Genomic DNA, 14956 nt, shown 5'->3' with positions numbered 1-14956 from the left:
AGTGTGGCCAAACACACAGAGACAAATCCTGCCATTTCCACTGTGTTTTACCTCTTTCCACTCTTCAAAGAGCTCCTGAAGGGCTGCGGTTTTCATACCGGAATCTCAAAACAAATGTTAAAAATCAGTTACAACGTGTTCAAACAATAAGCTGAGAGAGTCCTCGTGGGTGGGACTGTGTGTACAAAATGTCTGAGTTTTGAAAGGAAGACTGGGCACCGGGTCTTTCTGTGCATTGCATCACAGAGTTTTCATTCAGAATAGCAAGTCACCGTGATCCTGAAATTTGGACAGATGCGGATAAATGTTTGGAAGGCCCCAGTGCGCCAGCCAACAGTTGGATGTTTGGGATGGACTGCCAGGGTTAATTTACCTAACTGAGTTCCTGTTGTTATGCCAGTTTTTGTGATTGAACTGAAATGAACGTGTATTTGTTTGTAATCCGGTCCCAAACCAATGTCAAGAGCAGAAAATAGGCGTGAATATCCTTTAATGTCACTACAGGCATTACTTTTCTCTGAGGCCAAGACTCTCTCTCGAGGGGTTCCACATATAACGCATTACATGCATTACATGCAAGCACACAATTGTAAACTTCACTGTAACCGGTGCACTCCGTTTGCCAGGCACTGGTGCCAGTCAAAATATGCCTGAAACACAGGATATAGATTTTCTGTCATTTGCGGGAATAAACATTTTAACCAATCAATACTGGAAAGCGACTTTCCATTCTCCCCATCTGTGACTAAGACAGAAAAGAAATAGTGGAAAAGATTAAGCAGACCCCCTCCCCCCCTTTTTAAAAAAAGGAGAACAAGGAATGAGCAGGAGGGGGGTAGAAGGAATAAAACAGAAAGACAGCGTTGTGCAGCCGAAGAATAAAAAATGTTTAAACTTGGAAAGACAAAAGAAACTTAGCTAAAACCTTCCAGCAAAAGTCTGATGAAAAAGGGGGATCTGTGCTGAAGGAAAGAGTTGCTTGCGCTTCGTTAGTGTGAGGCTGACCTTTGCCCGCAGGTGTTGAGATGTTTCTTCACTCCTCTGCTGTCTTTGAGAAAATATCAGGCCACTCTCGCCGCTCCTCCTTCTGTCTACACTCCTGAGATTTTAACTAAGCCTCAGTGTCAATCAGGATGTTATCGCTCATTTGTGGCCTTATGAGCAGGCTATGATGGATCTACTGTAGACCTCTTATACACACGCACACACACATACACACAGAATCATGCTTACAAATAGACACTAATACAAAAAGCTGTGCGCACCAAAAAAAAAAAAAGATGAAAGAAAAAAATATTCATTAGATCGTTGAAAACTTTGAAAACTGGATGTGCACAGGAATCATTTTACTTATTTATGATGAAGCACCGCACATTTTCCTGAAAATATAAATGGCTAACTCTTTGCACTTTGAAAGCTTACAAGGAACAACCCTTTGATGGTTTCTGTCTTATTTCAGGCGTGCTTACTGAACAAAATGACTGGGTGTGCATCTGAACTGTGCAGCTACCCTTGGAAAAACCCATAAAACTATTTAAATGGTCATCAAACCACATATTTATTGATACATACTGAGGTGTCAAAGCTCATGATTAATGGTGCTGGGAAGGTTGTCAAACGTCGTCTTTATAGGGGAGAGAGTTAGGAAGAAAATTTGAAATCAAGCTGTTTAGTTGATAACTGATGTTACAATTCTTCATAAATTAATACCAATTTTAAGAAAACCATGACATTTTTGGTAAGCAACAAACTTTTAATGTTTCATTGTTAGATGGTTGCAGATGTTTCAATGTTTCATTGTTCTGTTACTGAACTGTTGTAATGAAGAAGGGTCGATTAGTTACGGACAATTTTGCATTAGTCACGCATCCATCAAACAATTCTTTGGCTAAATAAAGACTAATGTTTATAGAAATTGTCAACTTTATGCAAACAATGGTTCGGTTATGGTTTGGGTGGTATGTGAACAAAACAGCCTACCAGCTGAATATTCAGTGTCAGATTAACCTTCATGGTTCAGTTTTGAACTTTATGCTGGCTACAGCTTTCTGTTCACTGCCCACTCTGCACTGCATGGGAGACAGAAAAAGTCAATATACATATACACTCACTGGACACTTTATTAGGCACACCTTGCTTGCACTGGGCCTTCTATGTTCATGGCATAAATTCAACAAGGTTCTGTTAACATGTTGGTCAGGATAGCATCGCACAGTTGCTGCTCACATCCCAAAGGTCAGATTGAGATTTGGTAACTACTTTTTGTATTAAAACTTACTTTCCATTCTGTTATTCAGTCAAAACAAATGCACGGACATTTAGAGAAACACATAAAACAACACGAGAGATCATATATCACGAACAAGCAAAGACACAGCACAGACTGAGCTTATGAACAACATGAACTGTAGCTACAAACAGCAGCCTGGAGTCAAAGGCAACGTTCTTTTTATCAGCTTCATCAGATATTTTATTCATCTCTTGGAGACAGTTAAAACTTCACTCAGCAGGCTTTGAATAATAATCAGCTTTGGAAAAAAAAAAACATGTAAAAAGTACATAAATCCATTTTAATTAGTATGTAAATAAACTAATGTAAACACACAATTAGCATCAAGATAAGATATAAATTCCTCTTTCGCAGCAGCACCGCTGGAGACTTTGTGGATCAGGGACTTCACTTCTTGTCGTCTCGCTTTGTTTACACACACATCATGCAGTATTAAACATCAATGCGGTTTTATTCGCCCTGAAGCAAAACAACTCAACTCAAAGCAAGTCAAAGATGCTGGTGCCAGACTCTACACATCATTATTGTCTTTTATATTTTTAGGAAGACATCATATTGCACTATTGAGTAATCTCTCACTTGTAACAGCATAATACACATATGTTACTTCTTGCCGATGAGCCCGTGTATCTAAATGAACTAGCTGCAGTCCCACATACAGTACAAGATAAATACATATCATGGTAGAATTTACATACTGAAATGAACTGTACATCATTAGATGGCTGTTTTTCTGAGGTTATCTTGATAAGTAGCTTGACTGAGGCTCAAGTATCCAAAGTGAAGGCTACTCTCGCCTGTGATCATTTATTTGTATCTCAATGGACATCTTTTTACAATAATATATTTAATGCTTTATCATAATCTTTACTCCCCTGGCAGTCTTCATGAATCAGTCATTCCTGAAAGGACAAGCTACATTAAGTATAAAATAGCACACAGTGCTTCTTCTTGAAAATAAATGCAATACTTTTGATCAGTCTACACCAACACACATACCCACATGCTGACACACTTAAAACAACACCAAAAGCCTACATCCATGCTAGCTGCTTTGTGGGGCTGTGCTTAGCAGCACTTAATTGGTTAAACTAATTGTTAGCATGGTAACATTCCCACAATGGCAGCGCTTAATTTTTAGTAGGTAAAATTCTTACCATAGTAGCATCTAGTAATTTACACTAATCTCAAAGAAGAGATGATGTTGATGGGATTTCTGTTAGTGTTTTCTCATGAACAAATTGAAACCCGATGATGGTGCTAAATAAAAAGGTCATTTATCACAAAGTTATTACGATTCATCTTGCGGGGAACATGTTACTTGATGGAAATCTGACATTTCTTGAAGCTGTTCATTCAAAGTCATATTGTGACAGTGGACCAACTGCCGGAGGATCAGTAAAGCTATAAACCAGCATCTCCAAGCTATTTGTGCTGATTCCTATGTTTTACATATTATGATAAAATTTAAAAAAAAAACATTTGTTCCTTACCAGGTTTTAAAATTATATAAATACAACCTCACAACAACACATGACATATTACACTGTGACTTTTTTTATTTAAACACATTGCTTTCACATTGCTTCATTTGACTGAGATGAGCTCTCTTAATAATTTCAATTGGGTTAAAGTCTAGACTTGGACCGAATCAGTGCAACACCTTCATTCTTTTCTTTTTCAGCCATTCTGTTGCAACGAGCTGTAGTGGGAATCAGATTTGAACAAGCTTTAGATGTCCACCAGACAGCCTGTCCAACATTTGAATCTAAAATATTTTTGATATACAGAAGAGTTCATTGTCAAGCTCATGCAAGGAGCTACAAGCTCCTCCACTGTATTAGCATGAAGTGTTCCTCTTTGGTCTCATGTATCCAAAGGACATTGTTCCGGAAGTCTTTGTTCAGATCCAGCTTTGCAAGCCTAAGCCATGCAAATTAATTTTAGAGAGAAGAGTGTTTCTCCTGGAAACCTTTCTAAATAAGTCATATTTGTTCAGCCTTTGTCTAATTTTGCTCTCCTGAACTTTAACTAATAACCTGCTAACTGATGGCTGTAGTGTCCACGGTGTAACTCTTTGGTTTTCTGTAGTTTCTCTGAGTTTGGAGTAGATTTGCTGGGATCTTCAATCATGAAAAGACTGGACGCAGTCTTTAATGCTTTCTGCTTGTGAAAAATCTAGTAGTGTGGTGGACTTGAAATAGTTTGATAATGGCCTTATAATGCTTCCCACATTGATTGGCAGCAGCAATTACTTCTTTAAGATCATTGCTGATGTCTTTCCTTCTTGGCATTGCATTAACACATACCTGAATGCTTCAGACCATCAAACTACCAAAGCATCTGCTGCTCACACTCACTGATGATCCATTAATCATGTACATTTGATTAGCAGCGCCTGGATCTGAATTCTCTAAATTCTATGCAAGCAGTGTGTTTTTTACACAGTCTGCATTAACGATTCGTTTCTGTTAATAAACGATAACACTGCAAAGTATCTCATGCATTTCTGTTGATCTGAGGTTGTATTTTGTTTATTTTAAGACCTGCTAAAGATAAAACTTTCCATTATATCCTGACATGTGAAAGAGTGTGTACTTTCTTTTTCACATGAATGCACTGCCAAAGACTAAATGAGAGCATATGGCACTGAAGTTCTACTGGGAGTTGAGAAACAGCAAACAGAATGACAGAACTGGGAATCAGAGGGTGAATGGACACTTTGTCAGGCTACCTTTCTGTGAACTGACAAATTGTATTCCCCTAAAAAAGAGTCATTACGCCCATCACTAGTCTGTAATCCCACATATCAACAATATTTCTCCAAGAACCTTAGCCTATGTATTTTGCACATTTCCCCTGAGGATCTTTAACACCACCCTTTTCTATACCTCCTACACAAAGTGACAATATTGTTATAATTACCAACAATATCATAAGCTACATTGTTAAGACTTGTTACATATGATACTATACAGCAGCTCATGCTGTACAGACAATATGATCGTCCACTTCATACCCAGATGTAGACAGATTGTGAAAACATGTATTGATACTGGACATCAGTGATTTTGGGGGGGGGGAAGGAAACGGCTTCATGGCAATCCCCATCCACTTGTTTGTGTGGGTAAACATTGACAAGCATGTACATTACAATTCATCTCCTGTACAGTTCATTTACACTCTGTTGCACACTCTTTTTTTTCTTTATACATTGTCTAATGAGCTCCTTTATCTGCTTATTGGCAGTGCTGAGTCATTTTAAAGTCGGTCAGTCCATCAGCCCCAGGCTGGATATCCATTCCACCGGGATGAAACATGAAGGCATCAAAAAGCACAGGAGGCTTAACACAAGCACAACGGAACTCAACTGCTGTGGTAAAAATCTCAATCAACTAGTTAATAAAATGTTATGTTGAAATTAAACTACTTACTGGAATGAAGCCAACATGTAATCGTTTCTGCAATGACTGTCCAGTGAGTAGTTTAACTCGACATGGCTCTGGTAAAAGTGCACAAGGCTATTTTCATGCAAGGGCTCTCTGCAGAGCAGTTTGCTTCTAGCCCACTGTGTTAAAGAATAATCAAAACCTACACTCTCATGGTTTATTAAGAGACATGTATGTGTTTATAAAGAAAAAGACTGAAGACGGTAAAAGATGAAGACCAACACTATGGTAACAAGAAATAAAAAATGAAAATGAACCATGGTCAAGACAAACTTTTCTGAAAGGCCTTGTCTTTTGTTGGAAGATGTGTGGGCATTGTTGCTGTCTGTTGGTAATCAGCATGCTCGCTGCATCATATAATCTTAACAGCCTTCACATATACACACACATACATATTAGTCATACAGTGTTTCATTTCCCAAAGGAGAAATAGTTTTTATGTACTGTATTGTATTGTACTGTAGTGTGATATTGTGAATAAGTAGTTAGATAGATGTGATAGATGATAGATGGATATTTTGTGATCAAACATAATGTTTTTTTAATCTAAAAGGATCTACAACTTATTCTTTATCTTACAAAATGAAAGATTCTTTATTCTGCATCAACATATTGCAGTATATATCAGTTAAAGTCAATAGACAGTTCTTTAAATCCTTGCTTTTGTGTGGGTTTAGGTATTGAACTTTGTGTGGCTGGCCCTCTTGCACACATCTATACTCACATATAAATATGCATTTGCCAATAACATCCACGCTGTTTCATTCGTGGAATAGGTGTAGAGATAAAAGACCGATGTCTTTCGATTTCTTCTTCTTCTGAACCAAACATGTCAGACTGTCTCTGTGGCTTCTTGAAGGCACTGCTCCTTGATGTTTGATATTTTCTTAATGATCTCTGCTAAGCTGGAATAGATGGCACAGCCTTCAAGGGCCTGAGGTTTGCTTGTTTTCTAAATGAGCTGAGGCGTGGGTCGACTCCAACTCCAAGTCTACCAGAATCTGCTTGCATGCAGGGATGCCTGGCCACAATCTACAGGTGTGTATTTGTGTATATGCACGTGTGCACTCCCCCTCGCTGATATGTGTTTTTTCGAGTGCAGTAAATGACATGGCTGTGTGCATTTCTATGTGCAAGTATGTGAATATGCAGGAAGCGAGAGAAAGAAAGTGAGAAACAGAGTGTGTTTGAGCGTGACCTACAGCTGTGATGTGGATCACTTGTATCCACTGTCGTGAATGAGAAGAATAAATAATTTAAGGTGCTCTCTGTTAGCCTTTTGATATTGAAGCCAAGTGTATGTGAACGGAGCAGAGAACCAAGCAGTCCCACAGCTGGCCTAATTTGCCAGGATTCAAAGCAGCTTGACCTAAACCACCTGAGATGAATGCAGTCGTTTAGCAAGAACAGACAGCTACGAGTCTCCCAGTAAGGTGGCCGTTTCCTTCCTTTCAGATTTCAGAGATGTTGCATAAAACCTAAGATTGCAATGTCAGTGCGTAAACAGACAGGCAAAGTGACCTCTCCTTGAAAAAGTCCCGCACTGAAATTTAGTCTAAGAAAGTGAAAGTCTGGAGAATCAGCTACAATGCAGAGATGGTGTGACTCATAGTAGCAGATGTGATGGAATGAGAGAAAATGTGAATGGAAAAAAATTAGAGCAAAGACAATCAATGAGTATTTTAGTTTGATAGCTCTTGGAGAGTGTAGGATATTTCTTCACAGAAACTCTGGTTGCTGTTATGTGTCTAACGATTAGAGTATGTGTGGGTTCTGTTGCACTTGTGTTTATTCTGTTTTGTATCCAGGGTGTGTTTTTAAGCCAGCTCTTCTTCTGGAGGTGATACATTGTCGGCCCCAGCAGAGAGAGCATGAATGTTGTGAATCACCTCCTCGCCTTTTTCTTTCCACTCGTCCTAGAACCTGGTGCTCTCATGTTTCAGCATGCGGATGTTGGTAAGTGTGCCGCTGCCCCTGTGGTGGTATCCGTAAGCCTGGTGCTGCCCCTCCAGTCACCGAGCGCTGCTGCCCGACGACATGGTGCTGCTGGGACTGGAGCCGCCCGAGCCCCGGTCTTCAAACACGCTGATCTCAAGCTGAAAATTTGATGAATGTCAAGGATCACTGTGCGTTGTCGACAAATTCCATGAGAATTTAAAGCAATACAGTTTTAGAAACCTCAGTAAGGTATTTCAACTATTTGGGCAAGCCTAATCTGGCCTTACTGTTCTTCAGTGTAACCAGTGGTTTGTTCTAAATCCTCTGTATTTCCATTCATGAAGGGTTCTCTTGTTTGCAGACTCCTCCAGGGTCTCCTTGACTTGATTATATGCAAAGAAATTGTTTTTCTTAATTGTGGAAAGAACTCTGCAATCTTATAATTTAGTAGCCTTCTGTGGCCTTCTCCTGTTACTGTGCTGGCCAGTGGATTCCTACTTTTAAAGAAGAAATTTTGCTTTCTCTCTTTTTCATCTAAATAAGAGCTTCCTTCTCTTGCATAAACTTGCAGCTCTTTGCACATCAGCAAGTTCCAGCGAATGGCTACCAAACGCAAGTTCAACACCAGATTTTTTATCTGCTTAGATTGTCATAAAATAACAAGGGAACATCTGGCTGTCGAACTGCTTGTCAGTAAAATAGTGAAATTCCTTTTGAGCCACGGAGAATGGGAGACAATGTTTAAAAATTGCTTTTAATTCCTCAATGATTAAAAAATAATTTTGGATTAATGCTTTTTAGTTAAAGCAGAAACTCTGTTCCCTGATCACATCTCGTTGGTTTACTTAAAATCCACTGTGGTGGCGTAGCGACAAAAAGCGTGTCACTGTCCAGAAATGTATGAATCAAAGTTATCTGAACTCTCTGCTTACATTCATAAACCTTGGCAATGGTCTTACTGGACAGCGCTACTCTACTATCATCATATGTTGATTTTACTGTTTATAAAATGTTCACGAGGCTAAACTTAATTAGTTGTGAAGGCTTCTACTATTCTATTGAAAAGGTCTGAGAGAGTCGAGCCTATGGGCTCTGCTCTTTAACGTAGTCAGTGGATTTTAATGGTGGCCTGTCTCTGGCACATGTCTATATTATGTTTACTTGTGTTTGTAGCTACATGAAGGTGAGGAAGCTGAGCCCCCAATAGGAGGACAGCTTCTGAACCATATGAACTCACATCAGAGTCTCTTGAAAAATTCCTTCTGCATCAAGGAAACCTGAGCTTATTAAAAAAACAACATAACAATAGTCTGCCATGAATTTCTTCCTTCTGGGTTTCTCCTTCCAGAATTCCTCTTGTCTGCGTCTCCCCCTTTGTTTGTTTATGTATTACTTTCTTTGTAGGCCTCTTCTTTTTTTATTGATAATAACTTTCTCTGTATGTCTCTGGTTTCTTTGCTTCCATTGTTTTCTCTCCTTTGAGACTGTCTGCTTCATTTATTAATATCACCTTTTAATTTCAACCATTCGTTCTCTGCATAACCACTCAGTTTTTTAAGAGTTGGTAATGGGTTGACCTGGAGCCCGTTTTTTTTCTTTGGGCCAGTGTGAGCCAGGACTGTGTGATGGTCTATTGGACACATTCACTCTCTCCATGTGTCTGTGCTGGTATCAGTCCAGCTGTCAATAGGAGATATAGTGCTGTCCACTCCTGAAAATGTAGCAATTCATCTATAAAAGAACAGCCACATGAAAACTTGGAAATCATTAAAAAGGCCTTGATATAAAACCTTACTTCCGATTGACCACATTAATATTATTTATTTCTTATTTTTTGCATATTTCCATATCAAAGCACAGAACTTTCTGTTTTTTTCAGAGCTTTTTTAAGATTTACTCACGATAAAAAATAGTTGGCCAGTGAACAGCTACTCTGCAGCAGCTGGACTTTAAGTGTCTTGTTCATGGGCATCCTGATGGTAATTTATGAAGAAGTTTTTTTCATCCATTTGCTGTATCAAATCCAGATGTTTCCACCAGTTTCAATAATTCTAACCAATGTCTTTCCACGCCATCTTTAAACTGTCTTATAAATGTTGAGCTGTCCTGTCTGGGCCTTTATCCACTATCTATTTGTTGCACAGAGATTACAGTAACATATGGGAGGAGGATACAACCCTCATTCCTCTCTCTATGGGGTCTGTGAGCAGCAGACCTCGAGGAGCGTAGATCTTCTCATTCTGCTCCTGGATGAAACCTGATATCTTCCTCAGCACCTGGAATAAAACAAGGGGGGCAGAGAGGTATTAGAACAAGTACCTCTGGAGGTAATCCAGATTTGATTAGAAATGTTGGAGGTAAGATGAAAACCCAAGCAGGACAATCAGGCTCCCATAAAAAAATAATAAGAGAGAACTGAGATTCAGTACCTGCCGACTACTTTTTCAGGATGCGTTCTGTGTTACACGCAGTATCTAAAAGAGGTTAAATTGGCCCAAGTTACTTTAACCTCTGGAAAATATGAAAAATGAAAGAAACTAATTTGCAGTCCTTCTGCGCATACTTAGCATGCGGCATATGATACCAGCTCTGTCAAATCATTGCCCGGCTTTATTTTTCCTGCGCATTAAAATCCAAACTTAAAGTAATTCCATTATGCTCCAAGTATAGCAGCTATTTTTTCTGCATACTTCCAAGCCACTCTTGTCAAGCAGGGCTGCATGAATTGAATTACTAAAAATGATGAGTATGAGCTTTTCTGCTTTTGAACTTTTCCATTTTGAAGCTTGAGTTCCTAATTCAAAAGATGGCTCTCTTTAAGGCTAAATGTCATGCCTTGGTTAACTGTCAAGGCTCTAAAATATGAAGTGGACAGTTTATTTAGATTGCACTGGCAGTGGACGTTTTTCTCGGTTTTGCAAGTGAGCATTGCAGCAACTGTGCGAAAACCACAGAGCAGCAGTGGAGTGAATCTGTGCGGTTCAGGCCATGCTTTGGCACACAGATTCAAACAAGCATGTCTGTATACATTCTCTCATTCATTGCAACTGCACACAAACCGTTTTATCTGGAGATTTGAATAGTGTCTACGAAACCTAAGAACTGAATGTTGTTCCAGCGATGCTGCTGATAGCAACTAAATGTCTGCAGACTGATGGCCAGTAATGCCAAACAGGCAGCTATTAGCTAAAGTGGGTTTATTAGAACGGCTTATTCAGCCTTAGCTATGCCTCCATGGGAACAAATCATGCTGATGTACCACGGCTCGCCTAAACTCTGCCAGTGTCATGTCGGCCAGCGCCGTGTTCCTCTGTGCCTCATTTGCACCCACAGAGCTGCTGCCGCTACACATGTTAACCAATATGTACAACTCTATTAAAGAGAGCTTATTTAAATTCTTTATGATTTTCTAGAGATGCTGTACATTTCCTCAGGTCTGAGGAGGAGACAGGAGAAGCATTTGCTTGCTGTGACTTCTTCCAACTACTACCTGCCCTGTTTTAACAAGGGCATTGCACAGATTTTATAATATTTGGCAGGGTGCAGACTCTCTCATGTCCAGCGCCGCTGATTCAGACATTTGCATTCCTAAGTACAGCTCTGCTGCGTAATGACTTCAAAGTTTCCAAGCTGCAGTAAGTGTGAAAATGGTTCTATTGAACATGACAAATTCACATCCTTTTTTGTGAGTTAGCTAAAGGTCATTGCAGCACACAGCCTAGAGCGATTAAAACAACACTAAGCAGTTCACTGAGCACTGTGCTCCTCTGGTATGTCAAAGGCCTCGTACAGCTGCAGGCCCAGCTGCTTATACAGTGACCCTTGTTAGTGGAGACTAAACAACAGAAGAAATATTTTTTGTCTCCCATTGGAAAAAGATACTTTTACAATAAAATGTCTGGAAAACATTAGGACATTGCGTTTCTCAGTGAAAAGAAATTGAACTGAAGCCATCGAAATTCAGCGGTTTAGCCCTGCTGTTCTTTAAATCAGTGAGATCCATGTGAAATAGCGCTGAGCACAAAGCAATCAATATTTGACTTATAAGATATCCACACATTTCTTAACGCAACACAAACCATTTCCTTTGCTACAAACTCCAAGAGAATCAAGCATTGCGGTAAAGTGGCAGAGAGACACACAGAGGAGCCCTGACTAATCAGTTTACTGTGGTTCAGGGAAAAGGCCAATCCTTTCACTTGCTAGCGAGCTCTCGGGGCAGCTCAATCCTCTTCGGTGTAACAATATGACAGTCAAGTATCCAAGCTGTGCCTGTGTTGTACTGGCATGTGTGTGTGACAGCCCTTCTGGGAAAAGCTTTGTGTTTGTGACAGCATACGCACAATCCCCTGCTTATGCTACCAAATGCAATATAAAGGATTTTATGCGTGTGTACACGTGTCCTTTAGAAACCCATACTGTATGTTCAGCTACATTCTTGTCAATAATACGAGAAGAAAAGTAGAAGATGGAGGGCACAAAGTGTGCGTGAGGGAAGTCTTGTGAATGTTTTTAAGCACATGTATCTGTTCTGACATGCTGGGAGCAATCAGTGTCCTTTGATGGTGTGAGATGTAAGCATCAAGGGACTCCAGTGAATCTGCACCCTGATCTGCGAGCGCTGTTTTGTGGGACTCGGACGCACATGAACATGCAGCATCAACTTGGGTGGGTACACTTTATCATCATCAGTCATAATGTTGTTCAGCCAAGATGGCTGAGTTAAGCAAGCAAATAAACAACTCTCCTGAGAAACTGATAGAATCTCAGGATCTTAATGGGGCAGCACCCAGCTGACAGGGAGATGAAAAGAGCCTCAGACTAGGCAATTTCTGCATGGCTTCAACTCAGCAATAAGTCCTTTTGTACTTCTTGGTCAAGCTCCTAGTACCTCTGTAGTCCTTTGATGAAGAAATGTTTACAAAATGCAACAAGACAAGGGAGATGACAGAGATCAGAACAGAGAGGAATGCTGAAAACTTCATGCAGCTCCAGTTCTATCTAAAACGGCGGCAGGTACACACAAAATCACAAGAGGATTAATCACGCTCGCTGTGTCTGCCTATGCGATTGTGTTATGTGTGCGTGTGTTCCTGTTCCATTTCAGTGACTAACAAGCAGCTACACAGCCATGCGGAGCTTTAACCACCTGCCCTTTGTCAAGATGGGCATCTTGGTTGCACTTTAGGTAAGCGTCAGCTGGCGTGCCATGCCTTATCCAGCGGCACACTTGTGTGGCCTTTAGAGTGAGTTTTAAACTCTGGTGGACAGACAGAGAGAGAGATTGCATCTCCTAGAACTGTGTGTTCTCTTCTTAAAGAGCCGGATGAGGCTTAATGTTTTTTTGAGTGGGAAAGAGTTGAATTCAATAGAAATTGACACATAGGGGAGAAAATAACACTTCTGTAAGTGGAGTTCATCACTGCGCATTAAAAGGTTCACCTTCATCTCACATTCTGAGATTCTGGGCTCTGTCCACTGAGGCCTTTGTGTGCATCTTTTGCTGTTTTTTTTCCCCAGGTTCCTCAGTCTCCTACCAAGGCATGTGGGATACGTGCAGCATGAATAATGTGCTATCACTTGTGAACTGTGTTTGGGTTTGCATGGCGTTTTCGCTGTGCCTGTGCAATACCCAGAGAAGAGAGTGCAATACAGGTTGTCTTGTGCTGCAATTTAAAGACACATTCTAGTTCAAGATGTGGTTTCAGGTTTGAAAAGGGAGACAGTATAGAAGATGCTCACTGAACTCCATACAAAACATAAAAAAAGCTCATAAAGTGAGCCTGAGGAATAGATGGTGGCTGAATCGAAGTGTGCAGTAAACTGAAAGAATAGTTGTATTTACAGCAAAAGTCTGTTGTTTTACCTACAGCAGATCTTAAAGACGGTTAATGGAATAATAATTGTATTTTTATATTTAAAAGGCTAATTTTAACTCATTTTAAAGCTACAACCTCTATAAAAAGCAGCAAACTGAAACAAAACATGACAAGTTACAAAAAAGTTGTAATTATACAGTATTTCCACCCAAAATGTAATATTTTGTGTACACAGACTTCTTACCTTTTCATATCGTGTTTCCATGCAGAGGAAGATGATATAAGCTGTTGCACAAGCCAGACATCCTTCCAGGTACGACTGACCTCCAATTTTTTCAGCCTCAGCATAATAAGAGTTAAGGGTCTTCACTGTCTCCTCAAGTAAAGTTCGTTCAATCTACTTATAAACAAAAACAAACAAGACCAACAGCGGTTGTAAGAATGGCACAAGTGAAATATGTTCTGTTAGCCTGCCAAATATGCTGCCTGTATTCTACTCAACCCAAAATACAATTTTTTCAAGGAATTAAAACAACAACAACTTTGATTTCAGAATATGGAAAACCTGATGAACAATTACTTACAACTACGACAGCAATGTATTTTTTCCATCTGACAGAGAACATTTGCAGTAAATCGATGACAACTGATGTTTTCTTGCTCTGCTCTTTGTGTGGATTGTCTGCTTCATATGCAAATTGCTAGACAAATATGCAATAATACTCCTACATAACCCCATTCACTAATTAAAGCAAGGTAAAGAAAGTAAAATTGCTCTTTAAATAAATAGCACATTCTCTCACACAGTCTTTAACTAAAGGCATCTACTTTTGCTTTAACTGTTCACACATGCATACATTCAGGAGATGTTAGATGGGGAGAAACATATATATTACTTATACAACAGACATTTGCATCCATTTGTGGATGATGCCCTTGTAATTATTATGCATAATGTGTGCATTTCAAGTATTAGCTTTTTGCTTTTGAGGACCAGCATTACAGGAATTAGACGTTTCCTGGTTTAAGAAGCATCCCATATGCACAAGTGTTGTTTTAAGTGTATCTGCATCTATCTGTGAGTTTAGCTTAATAGACAAGTCTACAGTATGGGCCATCAATCTTTCTGTATCAGTCAAATTAGAGTTATATGAAGTGGGGGGTTATATTGCCTTTGTCTAGGTATTTGAGTTTGTGTTTGGACTCACCCTGTTGTCAAGCTCTGAGGGAAACTTGGCCTGGAATCGACACACAGTTCCTTCACTGTAGTCTCTCTGTATAAACACCTTGGTGACCAGCGATGGACTGTGCCGGAGCTCCTGAAGGTTGTGGAACTAAGAAGTTACAAAACAGAAGAAAAAAACAGAAAAATGAATTTTGTGGTCAAGAATACATTTCAATTCATGTACAGTACTCTATGGCTATAATGACATATATATATATATATATATATACATATA

General features: G+C 39.6%; 1 protein-coding gene across 1 annotated transcript in view; it reads right to left on the bottom strand.

Annotated features, from left to right (window-relative positions):
* Positions 1-3827: 3827 nt before the first annotated feature.
* golga7bb (golgin A7 family, member Bb) overlaps positions 3828-14956 on the bottom strand; it is an 18272-nt gene continuing 7143 nt past the window's right edge. The window contains exons 2-5 of the mRNA XM_005743830.1: positions 14705-14830; positions 13741-13893; positions 9852-9953; positions 3828-7835 (exon numbers count right to left, since the gene is read on the bottom strand). Of these exons, the coding sequence (XP_005743887.1) occupies positions 7752-7835; positions 9852-9953; positions 13741-13893; positions 14705-14830 (465 nt within the window). The 3' untranslated portion in view covers positions 3828-7751. The remainder of the gene's footprint in view (positions 7836-9851; positions 9954-13740; positions 13894-14704; positions 14831-14956) is intronic.

The sequence above is a fragment of the Pundamilia nyererei genome, unplaced genomic scaffold, assembly GCF_000239375.1.
Source record: "Pundamilia nyererei isolate P.nyererei 1_Seehausen unplaced genomic scaffold, PunNye1.0 scaffold00136, whole genome shotgun sequence".
In the NCBI taxonomy this organism is placed as follows: domain Eukaryota; kingdom Metazoa; phylum Chordata; class Actinopteri; order Cichliformes; family Cichlidae; genus Pundamilia; species Pundamilia nyererei.
This window is presented reverse-complemented; position numbering and strand designations above follow the sequence as displayed.